Below are 23,217 nucleotides of genomic sequence, written 5' to 3'. Positions count from 1 at the left end.
TAGCCCTAAACAAAGGTCTAGACCACAAGCATTAGCCTAACAAACATGTATAGGTCACCTTATATGCCCAAAACTGAATACACATTTTCCTCAAATGTATACTGATCATTCTCCAGAACTGACCCTATACACATCAACAAGTACATTAAGACCTAAACCATACTAAGTATCTTCTATGGCCATAAAGGTATCAAAGTAGAAATTAAAAAGAAAGCAAGGGGATCCCCCTTTATGCATGGACTTTGAAATTCTATTGAAAGACTACTAGGCTAATGAGAAAATCAAAGAAGAAATTTAAAAATACCTTGAGATAAATGGTAATGAAGACACAACCTATCCAAAAGTATAGGACACAGCAAATGCAGTACTGAGAGGAAAGTTTTGGGTCTGCTAAGCTTAAAGTTCTGCTTAAGCTGCCATTCTGATTATGCTATTAGGCTTTTCCAATACAAAGTTCATTTGACCAAATCAATCAATCACCAAAATTAAAGAATGCAAACTACCCACCCTGCAAAGGTTCCTCTCAAACTTAACAGCAGCAGGATGCTTAATCCCCTGGGACAATGGTGTACACCAGGAGCATGACCAGGAATGCTGGGGGAGCCATAGATTGATATATAACTTTGTATCCCAGAGACTGATCAGCCTTGCTAATAAGATTAAAACCTCTACTGGGGATCAAAATCTTGATTTTTATCTTCAAACATGAGCCATAAAACTAATCCATATGCTCAGACTCACCTTGCCAAAAAGCATAGGTACCCTACACATAACATTTTTCTCTTTGTTTTCCTGTTCTGAGTAATTGACACTGTGAAATCATTCAATTGATAAAAAGACCAGGTTTTGCCTTCTTAGTAGCATCCTACCATAACAGCTGGCTCCACAACTCCCATTTCTTTGATAGTGGTGTTGCCTGACCTAGCAGAAAGCACATAGAACATTGGCTACATCAAGAAATTATGGAGAAGCCAAAGAAATAACCTAATCTCCGATCTCATCTCAAAGAAGCAGAAAATGAATAACAAAACACCCCCAAAATCCATCCAAAAAGGCAAAAAACAAAAATTAAAGCAGAAATAAGTGAAATAGGAATTAAAAAGACAAGTCAAAAGATCAATAAAACCCAAAATTGGTTTTTAGAAAAATAAGCAAAATACACAAACCATTAGCCAGGCTCACCAAGAAAAAGAGGGAGAAAACTTAAGTAAATAAGATATAGGACCAAAAATGAAAGAGGATAAATTTAGAACAGACACAGCAGAAATTCAGTGGATAATTAGCAATCATTATGGATATTTATATACAAAGAAGTTAACGATTAAGATGCAATAGACAAATTCTTGGTATTATTCAACTAGGTTGAACAAAAAAGAAAAAAACTTGAACAGGTCCCTCCCTGGTGGCACAATGGGTTAGGATGCAGCACTGCAAGCTAGCCGCAGCTGCTTCAGTGTGAGTTCAATCCCCTGCCCCAGAGGTGATCCACAGGACACAGCAGACCTCTCCTGACCCGCCCTCAGCAGTGTACTTTGTCAATCTGCCTGTTCTGCGCCCCAATCTGTGTCTCTGGTGAAGGATCTCACCGCCTCTGAACTTCTAGCTTGTACCCCAGTTCTGTATGAATAAATAAATAAATCTTTAAAAAAAAAAAAACTTGAGGGGCCCTCCCTGGTGGCTCAGCGGGTTAAAGCGCTGCACTGAGAGGCTAAAGTCACTTCCGCATGAGTTCGATTCCTGCCTGCCCCAGAGGAGGAGATCCACATGGCGAGGCAGACCTCTCCTGACCCGCCCGCTGCTCCCCTCAGCAGTGTACTTCGTCCATCTGCCTGTTCTGCTCCCCACTCTGTCTTTGGTGAATCCTTTCACCCTCCACATCTCTGGCCTGTACCCCAGTTCTGTATGAATAAATAAAAATCTTAAAAAAACAAACAAAACAAAACAAAACTTGAACAAACCAATTACAAGCAAAGGAACTTGAAGAGTAATCAAACCCTCCACAGATGATTTCACAAATGAGTTATACCAAATAATCAAAGATCATTATCAAAGATTAACTTACAAAAACTCTGTTTAAAAAATTGATAATGAAGGAGTACTACCAAATACATTTACAAGGCCAACATCACACTAATACCAAAACCCAGCAAAGATAACACAAGGGAAAAAAAGAAAAACTACAGGCCAATCTCCCTAATGAAAACTGATACTAAATCCTTCATAAAACCTTAACAAAACAAATCTAATAATGCATTAAAAGAATTATACACTATGATTGTGGCAGACCTCTCCTGACCTGCCTGCTACTCCCCTCAGCAGTGTACTTCGTCGATCTGCCTGTTCTGCTCCCCACTCTGTCTCTGGTGAAGTCTTTTGCCACCCCTGAGTCTCTGGACTATACCCCAGTTCTGTATGCACAAATAAGTAAATCTTTAAAAAAAAAAAAAGAATTATACACCATGACAAATGGGATTAATTCTAGGGACACAGGAAATTGTTCAACATCCAAAAATCAAATAAATTGATTTACCACAGAAAATTAAGGGAAAAAAAAAACCCATATGATCATATCAGTAGATGCTGAAAAAGCATTTGATAAAGTTCAATGTCCATTTATGAGGGCCCTTAAAACTTTGGGATAAAAGGAGCATATCTTAACATAACAAAATTAATATATGACAAATGCACAGCTAACAATATTATCTGTGTTTAAAAACTGAAAGCCTTCACTTTGAGATATGGAATGAGACAAGGATATATACTCTAATACTGCTTTTCAATTTAATACTGGGAGTCCTAGCTAGAGCAATTACACAAGAGAAGACTTAAAAGGAATCCTAATGGCGAAAAAGAAGTAAACTATCATTATTTGCAAATAATACTATAATATTGAGAGGAAACCCTAAAAAATCCATGGAAAAACTAACTAAAACAATGGAACACTCAGTAAAATAGAGTTTACAAATTCAATACACAGGTCAGTGGTCTTCCTATATGAAACTATCAGTTTGAAGAGGAAGAAATGAAAATAGGGAAATGCAGTGAGAAAGCACAATGAAATAAAGCACCTTATGCTTGGAAAAATGACTCATATTAAACAAAAAAGAACAAATACTGGTGAGGCTGTTGAGAAAAAGGAAGCCTCTTACAATGTTGGTGGGATGCCAACTGGCCAACTGACACCTGTAGCTATGCCTCTGTGTTGCATAATGCTGTTTGTAATTGTGCCAGTGGGAAGAGTTTGTCCAATATTCACCATAGATATGGTGATTAAAAACGAAAAGTGGGGAATGCAGTCCAGGACTGAGGCCAAGGACTGCTGTAGGTGGTGAAGGGGTTGTTCTGAAGACAAAACAGCCTCTGGGATATCAATTTTGAGGAGGGGCTACCTTGGAGAGGAACTAGGAGTGATTGGGGCAGATAAACAAGTAGAGGGCAAAGGAATAAGTAGGGCTTTTTTTTTTGTCTGGGCTCCAGGGTTCCAGGTTTAGAGTTGCTTCAGCATTTTGGAGGCCAGTAGATTTTAGCCCCAGGGCTAGGCTGATCTTGGAGAAGGTCTCTGCAGACCTCTGAGGTGGAGGCCAGAGGAAAAAGGCTTTGTGAGTAGCTGAGGGACTAAAAATGTTCCTGGTTTTGCTGCAGATACAGCCTGGCTTAGCTGCATGAGTGAGACCCTTTGTCATGTCATTTGATGATTGTGGCTGCTGTCCTGAATGTTGCTCGTCTGGTTCTGTGCTGAACATCCTGCAGTTCTGGGAACATCTCCTGTTGTGTCTTCTGTTGTCTCCATGAGTTGGAACCTGGCCTGGAGTCTGGCTGCCATGTGTTCCAGGCATCTTCATCAGATGCAGGAAGATGCCATCTTAGACTCATGGCCTGTTGTTTGGGAGAGGAGCTGCCTATCCTCAGTGGCGGGAATACCATCATCATGGTCTTTGTGTGGGACAGTACTGGACACGACTTTGGATAAAGTAAATGGCTATATTGACCTCAGAAACACTTGTTTATCCCATTTGTTAAACAAATCCCCTTGTTTCCTGAACCTAAAGTCTTGCAATTGTGTGCCTGGTTGAAGAACCCAGACAGTATTTGGTAAAGTATTTGGACAGTGGGGCCTTGGCCAGTTAGGGTCCCCTACCACCTGGTATCACAACTGTAAAGTCAAGGCGGCCTGGGCAAGGCTTGGGCGGGAACCTTGAATCTGGAACTGTTACTGTTAGTATGCCTGGAACCTCCTAACCTTGAGCCTCCTAAAGTCTGGGAACTGCCTACATTCCAGCAATCAGCTCTGAGGGCTGGCAAACAGCTCTGAGGGCTGGCATACAGATAATCAATCAACATACATTGCTGATTGTCTCAGAAACAGAAAAGCAAAGCAGCTTCCCTACCCTATAAAAACGTACCCCTACTACCCAGCAGGTGTCACTTCACTGGCCTCTACTCTGTCTTTGGGATCTGTGAATCTTGCCTGGGAGTGCAGTAAACTTCCTACTTGTTATAATCTTGGCCTGACCTTCCATCCTTTACCTGTGCTGAGCCTACCGATCCTTTCATCTTGGTACCAAAATCGACCTGGTAAGCTTGAGTCCCCGGCACCAGGACTGCTTTCCCGTTCTATTCCGAGGGAACCTGTTCCTCCATTGCAGATACCACATGCCCATATAGCTGTCACATTCCTGGGGTAAGTCTCCTAGACCCTCCTTCCCAGGAGACCCTCTGTCCTTGGGTGTCTGACCTTTCCTGGACCTAGTTGATCAGCTGTCACTGACTGTTCTGGAAAATTCGTGGGCTCACGTTAGTCGATCCACTGATCCTTGGAGGCAACAAGGACTCTTATCTCCCCATGGTGTTCTGTTCCAGCATTCTGTTCCACCATCCCCTCTGTCTTCACTGCTCCCCATTGCTGCAGGGCTAGCCCAAGATTGTGGGACACTAATGGGATTAACTGGATTTACAGGAGGCTGTTTTTCTGTGTCTAATCTCCACTGGAAGGGGTTGAATGGGCTAGCTATGGAGACGGTCAATTCCAAGCCTGATTCTGCCACCCTTTTAAGGTGCTTCTTTTCTCCTCTTGGTCTGCTGGGACCTGGGTCCACTGGGACCTAAAAGCCGACATTAAACCTAAATACCTCATTTTTACTGCAACACTGCCTGACTTCAATATCACCTAGATAATGGCTTCTAGTGGCCAGAGAAAGGCACATTAAACTTCTCGGTCCTTACTGACCTTAATAACTTCTTTCACTGTAATGGAAAATGGCTAGAAATCTCCTATATTCATGTCTTCTTTCTTTTGTACTCCCATACTTCCCTTTTTAAAACCTGTCATATCGTTCAAGTACTTCTCACCTGTGAGACTCCTCTACTCAACACTTCCTCAGATAATGTCTCTCCTCCAGACCCCTCATTCCCCTTTTCTGATTTCCGAGACTCTGTCATTGTTGCCTTCAGCACCTCAACCTCCTCCACCGTGCCCTGTTCCTTCTCCTTGAATTCCAACCTCCCCTCCTCAGCCACAACCTCAGCCTCAGCCCACACTGCCTCAGAATTCCACACCTGACTCCTTTCTCACACCAGCCCCTCCGCTGCCCCCTCTGAGAGGTTGCTGAAGCTGAAGAGGTGGTCAGGGCTCATGTGCCTTTCTCTCTATCTGATCTCTCTCATACTGAAAAGCACCTCAGCTTTTTTAATTTTTTCCCAGCACAACTACAAGTAGTCTGAAATCTCTTACCAGCAACCCTTTTTACTCTGCTCTCTACCTTCCCTTCTCAAATCCTACTCTACCTTCCAAATCCTCTTAACAGGCAAACTCATTCCCTTCCCCCCTCACAAGATAAATATTCTCCAGAGGACTCCTCACTTATGTGTTAAACTCCTCACCTCCACCCTAGCAACCCCTTCACCCCCTAATGACTTGCTTGTGCCAGACTACTCCTCCTCTACTTGCCCAGCACCACTGAATCTCCCACAAACCCTCCCTCTCCCAGCTCTCTCTCCCCATCCTCGCAGCCTGCATCTCTTACATGATCCAAAACCAAGGCCCCAGCTCCCCCTTTCCCTTTGCAAAAAGTGGCTGGTGTTGCAGGTTGGTTCTGGTCCATATTCTGTTCTCTATGACTGATCTTTCCCAAATTCATAACATTTAGGATCCTTTTCTAATACTCCTCCATCTATACTAAGGAAGTTAAATCTCACCTGGACGTATGATATGACTTGACATGACATTTATGTTGTTCTGTCTTCCGCACTTACTGCTGATAAAAAAACGTAGGATACTCCATATAGAGATCTCTTGAGCATGGCATTTAGAGTCTTTAATAAATAGGAAAGGATGGCAAGGAGGCCTGTGACAAGAAGAAAGCTGAGCTCCTGGCAGCAACTGCACATGTTCCTCCAATGCAACAATACCAGAACCCTGGACAAAAGTATCAAGGAAGACCACCTCCTGGTCAGAAACTTCAGATTGGTCACTGGGCCAAATAATTGTCCATTACCTCGCCCACTGCATGGACTCTGCCCCAACTGTGGACAAGGACACTGGAAGTTTGATTGCCTGACTGTGGTACCCAGAGCAGGTCTTTCCCCTCCTTTTCCCAGTCACCACAAACAGGCATGGCAAACCTCCTGGACTTCACCACAAAAAACTGAGGCAGCCAGTGACCTTGACCCCATTAAGGATCACCTTTGAGGAGCCCAAGGTAACTCTCCAGGTAGCAGGTAAAGATATCTCCTTTCTGACTACCTATTTGGTTTTTCAGACATAGGCAGCTAAAACTCTCCCTCTCAGATTTCTGTGATAGGTGTCAATGACCGACCTCATCATCCCCACATGACAGGACTGATCTCATGTTCACTTTCCAACTTCCCCTTTACCCACTCCCTCCTTGTGCTTCCATCATGCCTTACCCACTACTGGGAAAATCTGTCTGTTCCACCTTCATTGATCTCTCTCTCTCCCCACGCCACCCCTCCAATTCCCAGCCCACTGCATCCCTTTTCCTGCTGTTCTCTCACCCTTCTCTCCGCCACACTTGTTTGCCTCATCAGATTCTTCTAGCAGTCACCCCTGGGTAGCCACCTACCACCCCTGTCAATGTCATACTTCAATACCCTTCCATGCTGGTTACAATTCAACAATATCTTCTTACATGCAGAAAACCTCTCTACAAGTCTACCTAGGTGACCTTCAAAAACCCCTTGCATCCCCCAAGACCCTCATCCACCCACTCACTGCCTCAAAAAAGCTCTCATTTCTGTCACTTACTATCTGTTCCCAAACCCCCAAAACCCTCCTACTTCTTCATCTATGGGCCCAGGCGCTCTGCCTCCTTTATCTATGGGCCCAGGTGCTTGGTGTCCTTTGTCCAAAGGGAGGTGACATACACCTTCCAGTGGCCTATTTATCAAAGCAATGGGTTACCAATGCCTTCATGTCCAATCTTCACACTCTCTCCAAAACCTTCTCCACCATCCCACTTTCTCTGCCCTACCCCCTTCCCTACTTGGGCTGCTACAGACTCAAAGTCTTTTTCCAGAAAAATGGGGTCCACTTATCTTTTCCCCTTAGAAAAGGGTTACTCTTCTCCCAATAAATGCCTTGATTTCTTTAGCCAAAAATTCAAAGTAAAATCTGTCATGACTTAAAATGCAAGTAAAGTGAGGTGGGTAAACTGAGGTGTGTTTAATAAGAAAGAAATATGTTGGGAATAAGTATTTTGAAGGTCTTGAAAAAAAATTAGGAAGCAAAAAAAAAAAGTGTTGAAAGATTAGTGAAAAGATAAAAGAAGTGTTGAAGGTCCTAGAGAGGTAGAAATGTTATGTGCTAGAATGACTTGCTAAGCTTTTATTGGTACTTATGTAAAACCAAACTTTAATTTTTTTCAACTACAGTAAGAATTCAAGTATTCTTAAACTGTTTTTGACTCTGGTTAGGGACCATATGAAGACCCTTTTAACATGTTTGGAAATTTTAGTCTTGTTTGCTTGCTCATAATTTTTTGCCCTCCTCAATAGTTAAAGTCAGATATATTTCATTCCTTTCCAACCTCCTCCAAGACCTCTCTCTGTATTTTTGTTGCAGTCCTGTGCCCTAAACCCTGCCACTTTGCTGCCAATCTCAGACTCTGTCCTCTCTTCCCATCTCTGTACCTCACCAGGGGCTCACTGATATTCCTCTCCTAAATGCAGACCTTGTCTGCTCTTTGTGGACAGTAATTCTTGCTTAGATTCACAAGGAAAACTTGTAGGGACCCTTATGTTGTGGTAACTGAACAGCAGGTAGTTGAGGCAGCCCCACTTCCAGTAGGGACTACCAAAAGACCGAACGCATTGCCATCACACAGGCACTGACTCTTTTCCAAGGAAAAAAGGTTAATATATTTACTGATTCAAAATGCTTTCCTAATTACACATAGCAATAAAGCCATTTGGCAGGAACTCGGTTTTCTGTCAACAAAGCCATAATCAAAGCTAAGCTTATCCTTAAATTGTTAAAGGCCCTCCAATTGCCAGAAGTTGCTATAATTCACTGCAAGGGGCATCAGTCAGATCCATCATCAGTCTCTTGGGGTAAGAACAAGGCAGATGCAATTATTAGGGCATTAACGAATCCCAGCCAGCATGCTGAGGCCCCTATTTTGTTCCATTCTCTACCCTCAATTTCATCCTCCTACAACTCACGAGAACGTGCTAACCATCTCTCCAAAGGTGGGACTGAGGGCCAACAGGGCTGGATCATGCTAAATAACAAACTCGCTCTCCCTACCCAACAGGCTGCTGACATTATTTCCAAAAATCCATCAAGCTCTCCACATCAGACCCTGTTCTTTGGTTCATTTTCTGAAACCACTTTTTTTTCACCATACTTTGGCTAAAATTGTGTGGGACACCTGTTCCCAATGTCAGTCTTGTTCAAGGGGGTATTTTCTTTTCCTCCCTCACAGGACTCCAAATGAGAGGCAATCTTTTGGGACAGGACTGGCAGGTTGACTTCACCACTCACATACCTTCTCACAAAAAGTTTAAATACTCAATCATGACCTTCCTCTCCAGCCCACACCCTTGGCTGGTTACCTTCTTTTTTTTTTTTGACTATTTAAACAACTTCTTCAGGAACACACTCACCTATATCTGCCCCAACCAGCACTAACTTCACCTGACAAGTCAGTTAATCCTTTGTACTCTGGAGACCAGGTCCTCCTAAACTTTCTCTCTCTCTGAAGCTGCTGCAACCTCAGTGGATTGGTCCTCACATGGTAATCCTGACTACTTCAACAGCAGTCAAAGTCTTGGATAATTCCTCCTGGCATCACCTGTCTAGGGTGAAGAGAGTCATACCAGAGTGTCAGTATGTATGCAAGCCTTTGGGGCCTACTCGACTCCATATTTCTGCTGTATCTAACTCCCAATAATCTTACCTGATCTGGCCCACTATATGTCTTGCATCTAAAACAGGTGGGTCAATCTTATAACCCTGTTGCCAATCTAGTCGGATGGGCTGACTATCCTAATGAGTATCAGCCTCCAGCTAAACAGTCATTTTACATCCAAGAAAAATTCCTCTGCTCTCCTTCAGATTCTAGACCCATGGGATGACTGGTGGCTAACAGGAACTAGGGCAGCTGTATGTGGGCTTCATAACTCTAAGCCGGTGGCTACCTGACACATTTCACAAGAACATGTTCAGACCATTCACTTTACAATAGTCATAACTCAGAACATTGTTAATCAAGTACAGACTCTACTTAAATAAATCACCAAAATGCTAAACCCAAATAGGTCCAACAAACAAACTCTCTGAACTTTCTCCATCACACCTCCCCCAATTTCAGCACTACTCGCTGTTTTCTAGGTGTATCTGTTCACCACTCTACAAGTCTAATTGGTCTATGCACCCACCATACCACCAGCTCCAGCCCAACACCGACCTTCTCTTATCTTAACATTCCTCTTTAGGAACCAACAAACTTGGAGGTACATATAACTAACATGCTATTGCCCCAGTGGGAAAAAAAAAAAAGAACTGATAAAATCTCCTCTGGCTCAGCTATACACTTCTAACTTTCTCGAACTCTCTCTAGTCATCCTGTCAATTCTTATTCTGGGCAATGGCTCTCTATCCTCATGTATTAACAGTATGATGACACCTCCCTGTGTTCTGGTATTGATTACCCCTCAACTAACACTATATGGACAGTCGGAATTTGCCTGGCTACTACACCTAAGGCATCCCTGCAGGGCAGCTTTCCTGCCTGCTCTAGGCCTGGCTTCCTCTGTTGCCTCAGCTTCTCTTGCAGGGGTGGTGCTTGGCCACTCTCTTGCTTCTGTCCAGAGTTCACCACGATCTCGAAAAGGTCATGTGATGGTCATCAACCTCCTTGGTCCAACGACAGCTAACCTTCCTTGCCTGAGTCTCTCTTCAAAACAGAAGCACCTGTTTATTCCTTAAAGAGGAGTGCTGCTCAACCAAAAAAGAGAAACACATGTCTTTTGCCAACTTGAATGGAGCTGGAAAAGATCATGCTTAGTGAGATAAGCCAGAAAGAGAAAGAAAAATACCGGATGGTTTCACTCATAGCAGGAGTATAAAGGACCAGGAGAGAAAAATAACAAGAATAATGAACCGCCATATACCAGAGACATTTTGCAGGGGTGGAGTGGGGAATGGGATCAAAAACGGGGGTGGGGTGGGGAGGGAAGTGCGCGGGATTATGGTGATGGCACACGGCTGACTTGGTGATGGGAAACCTGCGGGGACTACAACTGAGATGGGAAAAAAAGATGTACAAAATGGTGTAAAAATAAACTGTTATAAAAAATTGATAATAAAAAAATGAGGCACAATAAATACATTTATTTAAAAAAAAAAAAAAGAGGAGTGCTGCTATTACATCGGTGAAGCAGGTTTGGTAGAAGAGAATGCAAGCAAACTCTAAGAATTGACAAAAGACCTAGAATTCCAGACAAGGAACAACAACCCCTCCCTGGCTTGGCTGAGTGGCCCTCTGGCTACATGGGTATGCCCCCCGGTGGGACCACTAATTTTAATTTTGCCTTTACTTTTCTTTGTCCAGTGTATGTTTTGATGCATCCAGCACCACATTCAGATGATGACTCGCAGCACCAGTAACTTAATTTTGCTGTACCCTTATTCTCCCTTCCTACCAAAGAACCTGTTTGCAAGACTTGTTTCTTGACCTCAATTCCCCCACATTGCCCCATGTCGACAGGAAGTAGCAAGAATGAATACTCTGCCTCTTATCCTATAACTAAGAGGTTGGAATGTAAGGTCGAGGTGGCCTAGTAAGGCATGAGTGTTCTGGGGCTGTTAACTGTCTGCATGCCTGGAGCCTCCTAACCTTGAGCCTTCTAAAGTCTGGGAACTGAATCAACTCTGTATGGCTGGCATACAGATAAGCATTGCTGATGAATTGTCTCAGAAACAAAAAAACAAAGCAGCTTCCCTACTCTATAAAACCTTCCCCAGTGGGCATGACTTCACTGATCTCTCCTGTCTTGGGGACTGTGAAACTTACCTGGGAATGCAATAAAGTTCCTACTTGTTAGAAATTTGGACTGACCTTTCATCCTTTAACTGCGTCGAGCCTACCAATCCTTTCAACAATCACTATGGAAAGTTCTGTAAACTTTCCTCAAAACACTAAAAATGAAGCGACTGTATGACCCAGCGATTCTACTCCTAGGAGTCTATGCAAATAACACAAAAACACTAATCCTACAGAAAACTTGCATCCCTCTATTTATCACAGCACTATTTATAATAACCTAGATATGGGAACAACCTAAATGTCCAAAACAAATGAATGGATCAAGAAGATGTGCTATATACTGTTCAGTGTTCAAAAAAGATAACTTCACACAATTTGCAGCAGTACAATTGGAGTAGGAAGGAATTATGCTAAGCAAAATAAGTCTGAAGAAAAAAATCATAAATCCCAGATGGTTTCATTTATATGCAGAATACAGAGAAATCAAAGGGTCAGGAGAAGAATTGTAACTTCAAGCTGACCATAGATCTGAGGCATACAGCAGGAGAGGACGAAAGGGAGGGTTCAAAACAGGGGTGGAAAAGCACAAGATACTATGTGATGGATTACATATGTTGTGGTGGTAGGAGAACTATGGAGACTCTACCTGAAGGGGGAAAATAAATACTGTCTAAAAATTAACTATGATGCTATGATGTATGAAAATAAACATTAAAAATACATACTCAGCGGCCCTCCCTGGTGGCGCAGCAGGTTAAAGCACAGCACTAAGAAGCTAAAGCCACTTCCGCATGAGTTCGATTCCCACCTGCCCCGGAGGTGACCACATGGCGCGGCAGACCTCTCCTGACCCGCCCGCTGCTCCCCTCAGCAGTGTACTTCATCGATCTGCCTGTTCTGCTCCCTACTCTGTCTCTGTGAAGCCTCTCACTGCCCCTGAACTTCTGGCCTGTACCCCAGCTCTGTATGCACAAATAAATAAATCTTAAAAAAAAATACATACTCAGCATCATTATCATCAGAGAAATGCAAATAAAAGCTACAGTGAGATACTACTTATACCATTATGATGGCTACTCTCTAGACAACAGACAATATCAAGCATTGACAATGGTGTAGAGAAGTTGGAATCCTTGTGTTTTGATAGTGGGAATGATCCACAAATTTCACTTCTAGGTATATGCCCCAAAGAACTAAAAGCAGTGTTTCACAGAAATATTTGTGCACCATGTTCATAGCATCATTATTTAAATGTTCACTGAGGGTTAAATGGATAAACAAAATATAGTCTACCCATGTTGTGGAATATTATTCAGCCTCAAAAAAGAGGACATTCTGACAAAGGCTATATGGATGAAAACATAATGTGCTTGAGGAGATTATGGGAATGAAATTGCCCAGTTACAAAAGGGCAATACAGTGTGATTTCATTTAATGAGGTATGCTTAGAGTAATCAAATTCATGGTAACAGAAAGTGGTGATTGGTGGTTGCTAAGGTCTGGAGAAAGAGTTTAATTAAAGTTTATGGTAAGAGTTTCAGTTCTGCATGATGAAAATAATACCAGAACACCTCAGCAGATGGAGTCATGGCTGTGGCTCCTTAGAGCCCAGCAACCTCTCTTTTATATGTGATGCTAAGATCATAGAGTGGACTAATCAGGTGTGAGATATGAGCTAATTTGTGCTAATGGGCCAATCAGTCACAGAAATGAAAAATGACAATCAGACTTGGAGGTGGGGCAACCTCAATAGGATATAAAGCATGGCTGGAGGCAGCTGACAAATGCTATTCCAGGCTCTGAAGAAGTAAGGGGAAGACTTCATTCCTGGCCTCTGAAGAAAAAAGAAAGAGGGCCAGTAGCCAACCTCCAAAGAAAAAAGCTGAAGACCTCCATCAGAGACTGGGCCTCCAGTTCTCTGGAAGGCCCCAGGCCTGGTGTCACAAAGAGCTGTTGTTGAATTCAAAAAGTGTTGTTGGTGTAGCCCAACAAACTCAGAAAGAGCTGTTAACACTTAATGTCTCTGACACTGCCTCAGGGAGACCAGTGGTGACCAACACTACTGGTGAGTGCTGTCTAGCTTTTTTGACAGGTGACTGGTGCTCTACAAGTGACCACCACTCTACTTCTGGTGGACACTATTTGGGTGAGATAGCCAAACACATGTGGCTACAGCAAGCTTTTTGTTTCTCATTTGTAAAATGCACATAATGGTTGTTCCTGCACCCTGAAGTATAAAGCAATTGTTTACACAGGTGAGAATCTACAGTGACCTGTCTTCTCTTGGGCACCTTCCTTTGATTGGCTATAGCCCCTGTAGGTTTTGTATAGGTACAGCTATATCACTATAGCACTTGGTTGGAGCTATAGTCCTTGGCTTTTAGTCTTTTGGCTAAGACTAAAAGACTCTCGTCTTGGGTGGGCATCCGGCCTCTGGCCTGTTTCAAAGCGTTTAGGAGATTAGCTGTACAACAATGTACAGGACTAAACTGTACACCACCTCTGGGGGACCAGTAGTACTGGCCATCAGTACTGGCCAGTGCTGTCCAGCACTCCTGGTGACCAGTGGCGACCATCACTGATGCTCTCGGGGTTACAGCCACCACTTGTGGATACAGTAAGCTCTTTGTTTCTCCTCATTATAAAATAAATCTCATGGTGATTGTTCCTGAAGTTTGAGATCACTTGCAATTGTGCGCGTGGGTGAGAACACATAGACAGCAACCTGACCTTTTATTGGGCATTGTGCTTTGTTAGGCAATTGCCCTTGATTTTGGTTTTTGGCCTTCTGGGGCTTTTCAGTGGCACTCTAGTTTCAGAACTTGGGTAGGTGGGTGGCCTTTCCATCCGTTCATCTGGCCTCCTGCCTTGTTGCCTTTTTACCTCTGTCCTCCCCTGCTTCAACTACACCACTCTGCCTCTCCCATCCCTTCCATCCTGAGTTATCTATGTCCCACAAAGAAATTCATCCCAGCAGACTGCCCTTCACTCCCGCAGGGGTTTCGTCATCCACTCACCATTGAAGCGAACGGCTCGAATATGCTGCAGCAGTGTCCACCCATCCGTGGGCTCCATGGCTGAGCACAGACCTGTGTGCCCAGGGCAGAGTGCCTGGTGCATGCTGTGGAGGGCGTGGGCGATGGCATACACAGCATCTATCACAAACTGTACCTTTCCCTCTTGCTCATACATAGAATCCCGGCCGATACGTTCCTCACCTGTCCTAGGGATGTCCAAATTAAGTGCGCCTGCCCCTTCAGTGCTTAACTTGGCTTCACCGCACCCCCCAACCCATCACCCCTGGACAGCTCTCACCTGTGCATTTGCGGATGAAAGCATCTGACTGGGTACCTGAGCTGGTCAATTTGCAGTTAAAATTCTCTTCCCAGAACTCAGCAAACCAGATGTTCCGGCGATTGTTCTCCAGGGAGCGGGTCATAAAGTATTGGTCAAATCCTGACACAGGACAGAGAAAGAAGGGTGTGGCCACCTGAGCTAGTCATGCTTCTCTGGTGTCCCTTTACCACTTGCCTATGTGGCCAACTCCTGACTGAGGAGTTCAAAGTCATTGCTGTTTCAGGGTAGAATCTGCATCCTGATGCCATCTCAGAGCCTTGCCACTTACAGACTTTTATGTTGTTCCTTCTTACCTGATTAGGACACTGCTGTGAAGATGGAATCAGTGGAACTTCAGCTGTCACTCTGCAGCTATTACACCACAACAAAGACATTGGCAACCACACAGGATGGTGAACAGAAGGTGGCACATAGCTACCAGCTTTCAGCAGGTCATTGACCACAGCCCCAAACATAAATTCAACTATTTTGAAACCTCTTGTCATGTAATGAAAAGCCATAGTGCTAAAAGCACTCTTAGTCTAGTTTGTCACCTGCCACTACTGACACTCTAACAGGAAATATGCAAAAGTGGGTGTGAGCCCTGAAGCACCAGGACCCCTAGGAATCAAACATAGTCCCAAAGAAACTCATTGAGGTATCTTCAATTAACCTTTGGGAAAACAAATAATGGTGTCTACAGGGAACCTCTCTGCTGGATTATTTCAGATCTTCATGGAGTGTGGGAAGAGGCAAGAGGCTGGACTCATCATTTTGCAGCTAGAACTCCTTCATTTTGTAGCTTAAAATATTTTAGAGTTAAAAAAAAGTTAAACTAAGCAAAATTAAATACTAATCACTATTTGTTCTTCAACATCCCTGAAGCCTTGTGAGCTATTTGCTACTTCTCTAACTTCAGAATTCTCTATGTCCCTTTGAACATAATCATAGTAAAGAGCAAGCCTCTGTAGGTCTTAGGGACCGTTAACCCCAGCAGGACTTTTAACCCCCACCCTGCTGGAGGAGCTGAGCACCAGAATTAGTGAGCCTCCATCACCTGGTACCTCCTCACTCCCCTTTTTGTCCTGCACCCACTTACATTCCTTCCCTCTGTGTATCAACAGGGCAGCTCCCCCATTTGGGGAGCCAGCTTCTTTTGTGTTACTATCCCAACTGTAGACTCCCTTTGCTGATTGCCTCACATACTAAACTTTGCGCAAACATACTCATAGTTCAGAGTTTGGCTTTGTGGACAGCAAGTGAAAGACTTAGTTTGGTCATGCACAATTTTAATCAACAGGACAGTATGTCATGGGTTTCTCATTGACCTCCCTCTACCCTCATCCTCAAGTTAGAATGCCTTTGGCAGAATCATAAATAAAAGCACTGAATTAAACAAAATGACTAATGATTTCACTTTGTACCGCAGAGTATACATTTCCTCATTTGCCAATTCATCCAAGCACTGCTTAGAAGGATGTGTTCACAGAATCTCAGAGTCTTAGAATCTGGGATCTTAGGAGGACCCTGAGACATGGCTCATATTTAGGGATGCACGTCCTGAGTGGGATTGGGGCACAGTAGCAGGGTAGGTGCACCACTACACTCACCATTGATCGAGGCCCTTTTGGGCAGGATAGTGATGGCCCCTGTGGCCACATCCTCCAGGTTCAGGATGGGGGAAGTCTTGGCTCCCCAGCTGTCTGAGCCAACCCACAGGAAGTGGCCAGTCAGATTGGCTTGGCGTGCAGCCTCCAGGATCCTCCTAGTAAGAAGAGCACTGGAGGTGAGGGAGGGCCAAGCCACTTCCTATACTTCTCCCTCTGTTTTTACCATTTCACACCACTCATCAAGATCCTCATTCACTGGAGAAGATGGGATGTGAGCATGGAAATAAAGAGATAAAATGGAGGTGGACATGTCAAGTAGTCTAAAGTGCAGCTGGAAAGGCCACAAAGGATGTGTGAATTCACACATCTCCTACCCAATAGGAGTAATAGATACTGACTACACAAATATTCTGAAAATATGGCACACAACCATGGCTGTCCCTGACAGTTGAAAGAGAGGGACCAATTGCACAGAAACAACTATTTCTAGCCTGAGTCACCTCAGTTGTAACTGCTCAAACTGCTGTGTAAGACTACTTACTGCAACCCCAACTGTTTTTGTTTTTTTTTTTTTTTCTCCAGTGTTGCCTCAGCTTGTGACAGGGATGTTTAGGTACTGGCCCTAGTTTGTTTAGATGGTGGTAAGAGGTCCATCCTGGCCCTGTTCCCAGGCTGCCCTCTTATTCTGTGCTGTGAAGTCCACTTCACTCGGGCTGGAAGGGCCTTGATTCTCTTATAGACGCCTCAACGGACTCTAAGCCACATGGGACTCGGGGCGTAGGTCTGTGGCCTCCTACTTCTACTACTACACTATTCCCAGGGCTTCTTCCCTGACAGCTCCTCTTCTGTACTTAGATGCCCATCAGTGCCTCTCGCTTCACCCTTGCCACCGCTGAGAATTATTTTTTAAAAAGTCATGTATGCTTGTGGTTTTTCTAGGCTACGTCTAGAGCAGCTCTACCTAGATCAAGTCTGGTTCATTAGAAAGCATCAGACAGAGAGATGGCCCCAGGAAAAGTAGGAAGAGCAGCAGGGAGGAAGAAGGAAAGTAGTAAGGGAGATCCATTGCAGGGGAGTGTGTAAGAAGAGGAGAGAAGGCCATTAACGGCAGTTTCTGAAGAACACAGTAAAGGAGTGTACCATAGGTCCCACCTGATATCATCCTCACTGGCAAAGATGATGATGCCCCGGGCATTTGGTGTCTCCATGAGTCTTTGGATCACTTTGTTGAATTCTCCAGGCTTTGGTTCCCTGGGGATCTTGATAGACTGGGCAATACAGAGCCCCCCTGGATATCAAGGGTGCCAAAGTCAGTTCAATCACACACAGATCCCCTGCTCCCCACATACACATAATTGATCAGCATTTAGATTCTGCTTGAGGGGACGGGTGGGGTGGAGTGCGGTTTGGGCTCCAGTTCCAAATAGGTACCTCCATTTGCTTAGATACAATGCATTTATCTGTGAAGCCATGAGGCAGGAGCTGAATCTTCCAAAGGAATTGGACATATTCAGGCCCTGAGTCATGGAGCCAGTGGCCCCATTTCATGGCTTCTGCCCCATCTGACTATCCCTGTTTCATCCCTCTCTAGGGTTCTAGATGATTCTGATTCCTCATCCCAGCTCACCAGTCTCCCTGGAGATCTGCACAAAGGCCTCAACCCCGCTTTCACCATAGTTGCCCTCGGAGGCCAGCGTAGACACGTAGTTCCATCCCAATGCCCGCACAATGTCCACCATGGCCTGGGCCTGGTAGGAATCAGGTGGCACCACTCGGGAAAAGAAGTCATAACGTGTAGAGTCGCTGAGTTCAGGGGCAGTGGAGGCGTAGCTGATCTGGGGGATCTGGAGGGTGGAAAACATCTGGGCTGTGGATGTGGTTCAGTAAACTGATGGAAGGGAGTCAATGGGGCCCCAGGATGCAGGTAAGAACACAAAAGTTTGTGGTAGGAAGTTGGGACCAATTGGAACAGCCACATAGAGAGAGTAGAAGGCATGGGAAAACATCTGCAGCTTATGACTAAATGTGATGGAATATGGGAGCTATGAGGGTTTAGGGTGGAGGGCAGGGTCACCTCACATGGATATACAGGTTATATCCTGGGCCAAGTAGGGGGGAATTGGGAGCTCAATTCCAATATGCAGCCAACCCAGCTACCAGACACAGACCAGGGTAAAGGATGTCCTTGCCAGTCCTCCCCACTCCCTCATGTTTTCCTAATGCACACAAAGGGTCTATCTGGGGTGGAGGAGTGGCAGCAGGCAGGGAAGCTGGGGTGACTTAATTCAAAGTTGTGTCTGGCCTAATGGAGGAGTTTGTCTGGAACTGGGGCTGATCTGTGTTATGAGAGTGTTTGAGAGCAGGGGTTATGGGCTAGCTGAGCGGATCCAGGAGAAGTACTCATGAAAGGAGAGTGGGAATGGGGGCAGAAGGATGACAAAGCCAGGAAGGAAGATGACAGAGAAAGAGGTGAGTCCTTCACAGTCTAGAAAGACACACTCCTTAGAAAAGATGCTACATAGACTTATTCATTTTAAATTGTAAACTAATGTTAAATCATCAAGTTGTACATTTGAAACTAAAATGATATTGTATGTCAATGACACTTCAACTAAAAAAGAAAAGAAAAGAAACATACTGCCCAGTAACAGGGAAAGGAACAAATAAAAGCTTTGAGGGTCAGAAGTGGGAAGGTTCTTGAAGGCCAGGAATGATTTAGGGGAGGGAGGCTGTTTGAAGGAGGACAGAGAGAAAGTTTGGAATGTGGAGGGAAAGAGGATCACAAAGGGAGGGAAGAAGAGAACAAGGGAGAGAGGGAGAAGCAGAGGAGGGGAAAAGAAAGAAGAAAAGAGACTGAGAAAGAAGGACAGGATGAAATAGAAAATCAAGATGATAGGGGATAAATCAGAAGGAAGGTCCATTGGCTGTAGTGCAATTAAATGGACATACCTTCATTCCTCTGAGTACTCAAGATATTTCAGTTAACTTTTTTGAGCAACCTTCCCCTGTGGGCTGATTCTCCTTCAGGAAGTTACTTTTGAATGCTTAAGATTGCAGAGATGTTAAATGAACTCGAAACCCTTATTTTTCCTTCTAGACCACCAACTGTACTATGGTCCTCAGGCAGCCAAATCTAGCCTATGGCTGCCCTTTGTGCAGCCTGCCTTCATTTTCTTTTAATAGTCCAATGTCTAAAACCTGTTGAGATCTCTGTCCTTGACCTAGAAGGGTAAACACAGGGAGAAACTGAAAACAGGGATCCAGGCAAGTCAGGAACAGAGCCCACAACCATAGACATATGCCACCAGGTGAGACAGAGGTACTCTTCACCATGCCAACAGGGTATACTGCACCAGTGGCATCATCCCGCAGAATCTGGAGTAGAGGGAATTAAATGAGGTGACTCCCCAAATGATGAAGGGAGGGGCTCAGAGAAAATCTCTACCCAGTGTACATAGGGTAGAAATAGAGGCTTCTCTGGGAAAGTCAGTGAAATTGTGAAGAAACAAAAGTCTCCTTGTTTGCTATATGGAGGCAGTCTTCCTGTCTTCACAAAAAGATGGAAGGAGAGAGACACCTCCCCCTTCACGAAGGCCCAGAAAACTGCCCAATGCCAAAGACTACAAGGAAGCCCTTACCCCTCACAGAAAACAAGTCCCTAGAGATGAGGGTATCCAAGAGCTTAGCCAGGTGTGTCCCCCAACACAAGCTCTTGAGATAAACACTAGAAAGGAGACCTATTGTTGTCTCTTTCAGAGACTCCTTAAGAGACCCTAAAGGTATATCTGAAAATTAAGTTAAATTAATTAAAAAGAAGAAATAGGGACAGAACTTGTGGGCCTACAACCTCTCCCCACAGAATAGCAGGAGCATATCCCCGATGCCTGTTACCTGCCGCAAGGAGCATCCTAGTTACAACGTAAACTTGAACATTCAAGTCGACCAGAACTCCCCATAGGGAAGTTTCCCAGAGAAGATTCTCAGGGAAGGATAACCATGCAAGGTCCTTCAGTCTGTACCCCCAAACAAAGGCACTTGCCCTAGGTGCCAGCAGGAATTAAAATTCAGCCTGTTCTGCTCTAGCCGATATAGTCTCCAGGTGCAAGTTGTCGTTAGTCTGCTGGTAGAGTATGTCCCCTTGGAGAGGCCCCCTTTTCAGCCCAGTGGGCCTTAATTCACACAAAAAACTGACAGGAGCAACCCTGGAAGGGCGCCCCAACAGATATGGGAAGCTAGAGCAGTGAGATCCAGGTCTGCGTCTGGCCCACACAGGGTTTCTTTGAGGCAACTTTTTGTCTTTGTGATCTAGCAAGAAAGAGATAAAAGGTGAAAGACCTCAGGAACCCTAAAGGCAAGGACTGGGGAGAGAGACACAGGACTCTGATCCGGCCCGGCGGCCCTCACCGCAAACAGGCGCAGCACATTGGCAACCATGATGGACACAGAACTAGCAGAAGCGCCCACAACAGCTACCACGCGCTCTGGGGGCGCAGAGCGGAGCGGAGGCACCCCGCCCGGACAGCTCACTGTCGCCTCTGCACCGTTGCCGCGACCGCGGATCAGCGCCTGCACGAAGCTCAGCGCTTGCTCCAGCGCGTAGGTGTCCCGCGAGCAGGTGTCCAGCAGCCGAGCGCCCAGGCGCACTCCAGGCAGCAGATCTGGGTCGGCGTTCACACGGTCCAGCGCGTAGAGCATGGCCTCCAGCCGGTGGATGCCCTGCTCCTTCTTCAGCGGCCCGCACGCCCGGCCCGCAGCGCCCCGCGCGTGCACTGGGAACAGTCCGCCCAGCGTGAGGCCGCCTGCAAGACTCACAGAGCCTGCCGCTCCCGCAACGCCCGCCTGCGCCAGCATCCACAGCAGCCGCAGCAGCGCCGAGAGCCGCAGTCCCTCGATGCTCCCGAGCTCTGCCATTGACTCGCGGACTGCAGAAGAAAAACGGGGAGGAGAGAACAGAACCCGAAAGTCTTGAGCACCTGCTGAGGGCAAACCCGGGTTCTGGGGAGAGGCAAAGCGCACTCCACGTGATTGAGCGATTTGGAAACTACAGGGGAAGTCAACTCAGCCAGCCTTCCCAGACCTGCACCCTGTAAACCTTACTGCACGGATCGGATCCGTGTTTCCACCGCTCCAGTCCTGCTCTTCGACAACCCTCGCGGCTTTTCCCTGGGGCCCATCTTCAGCGCATACACGGGCACCCCCACTCCCCCACCCCGTGCCACACTCACCTGCTTCACCCGCTGTTGGTCCGGATAGTACCGCGACAGATGTGGAAGGTCCAAAATGAGAGAGGATTTAAGGATGCTAGGGCAAGGAAGAGGGGCCGCCTTGAGGGCGGAGACTGCTCCTGAGAGGGGACATGCAGAACGGGCTTTGCGCTCCCTCCCTACTGTGAATCTGGGTCTGTTTTTTTTCTTGCCCTTCTGACGCCTTCCTTGCATCTGACAATTGAATATGAAGACGTTGTTCCGGTCATTTATAAAGCTTCCTGGACTCTGGGGTCTGAAGTAGCAACACTATAATAACAATATCTGTATCTGAGTTTCCCCAACTCATTGTTGGGAAGGAGGGTTGACCCAGTCAATCGAATGTCTGATCCGCATTCTCTGGTTCCCTCTCTCAGGCTCTCTTGCCCAAGGTCCCTTGTACCCTTGCTCACTCTCTCTACCTCCTTGCCTAACACTCAACTCCTGCCAAGCAGAGCCATTATCAGCAGCTCATGCTGCAGTCAGGGAAATAGAGACCTCAGGAAGTGTTTCAAAGTGTCACACAGTTGGTACAGGATTTGCACCCAGGTTGGTGTGAACCCGACTCACACTGCCTATGAAGGAAAGAAGAGACAGGGCCACTTGGCATTCCACCCTTAACTCTTGCATCTGATAATTGAATATGAAGGTGTTGTTCTGGTCAGTTATAAGGCTTCCTGGACTCTGGGGTCTGAAGCAGCAACACTGTAATAACGATATCGATATCTGAGTTTCCCCAGCTCGTTGTCCAGGTGCAGGAAAGGGGGATTGACCCACCATCCTTCTCTGGGGCCTGATTTGACTTTCTGATGCTAAGACAGTAAAGGATATCGTGGAAGCAGGTGGTAAACGCCAAGCCCCAGGGATTAGCAGGCTTGTCCTACCAGCCCAGAGCTGGTTTGAGTTCCATTAAACAAAGTGGTTTAGAGAGGCCATAGGGATTTGTGCAAAGCTGGCAGAGGGAGTGAGCAAAAATCGTGGTGCCCTTCCTTCTGCTTCCACCATATCCAGAGATTCCAGTAGTCTCTTTTACAAGTGACATCTAGGCGCTAACCTGTGGCACAGACCAGGAATCCTGAGGCCTGGGTTTAGCTTGACCACCACCCATTTTACAAGTTGGGAAGGATGAGATACTTAGCTGCTACTAAACCCCAATTTTAACATTGCAAATGTCTGTATAAACTGGTCGCTTGTGGTGGATGGAACCTGCAACTGACTCACTCAGGCCCTTACAGATCTTCCCTGCTAAACATGGAGTGACAGAGCCACAAATGACATCACAAACTGCGTTCCCAACTCATGATCAGAGCACCCTGCTGGCTGCTGAGTGCAGGGTACAGGTAGAAGTGGATGGGTTGCAGGCCTGGAGAAAACTAACCTCAATGTGAAAGAGAAGTAAGCGTCCTGCTTGGGGTACCCAAAGGAGAGGAAATCCCGAGAATGTGAGGGCCAGCACATTAACAGAGCATGGTCTCAGATCAAGCTATTTTTTTTTTAAAGATTTATTTATTTATGCATACA

The 23,217-nt window shown here is 45.5% G+C and overlaps 1 protein-coding gene across 1 annotated transcript in view; it reads right to left on the bottom strand.

The window, feature by feature from the left end:
* Positions 1-21,304, bottom strand: part of GRM6 (glutamate receptor, metabotropic 6) — a 29,970-nt gene extending 8,666 nt beyond the window's left edge. Inside the window, exons 1-6 of the mRNA XM_004693680.2 lie at positions 20,858-21,304; positions 18,081-18,297; positions 17,606-17,741; positions 16,454-16,608; positions 14,823-14,963; positions 14,525-14,725 (exon numbers count right to left, since the gene is read on the bottom strand). Of these exons, the coding sequence (XP_004693737.2) occupies positions 14,525-14,725; positions 14,823-14,963; positions 16,454-16,608; positions 17,606-17,741; positions 18,081-18,297; positions 20,858-21,304 (1,297 nt within the window). The remainder of the gene's footprint in view (positions 1-14,524; positions 14,726-14,822; positions 14,964-16,453; positions 16,609-17,605; positions 17,742-18,080; positions 18,298-20,857) is intronic.
* Positions 21,305-23,217: the final 1,913 nt, after the last annotated feature.

Source organism: Condylura cristata, unplaced genomic scaffold (genome assembly GCF_000260355.1).
Source record: "Condylura cristata isolate star-nosed mole 26May11 unplaced genomic scaffold, ConCri1.0 scaffold00040, whole genome shotgun sequence".
NCBI lineage: Eukaryota > Metazoa > Chordata > Mammalia > Eulipotyphla > Talpidae > Condylura > Condylura cristata.
This window is presented reverse-complemented; position numbering and strand designations above follow the sequence as displayed.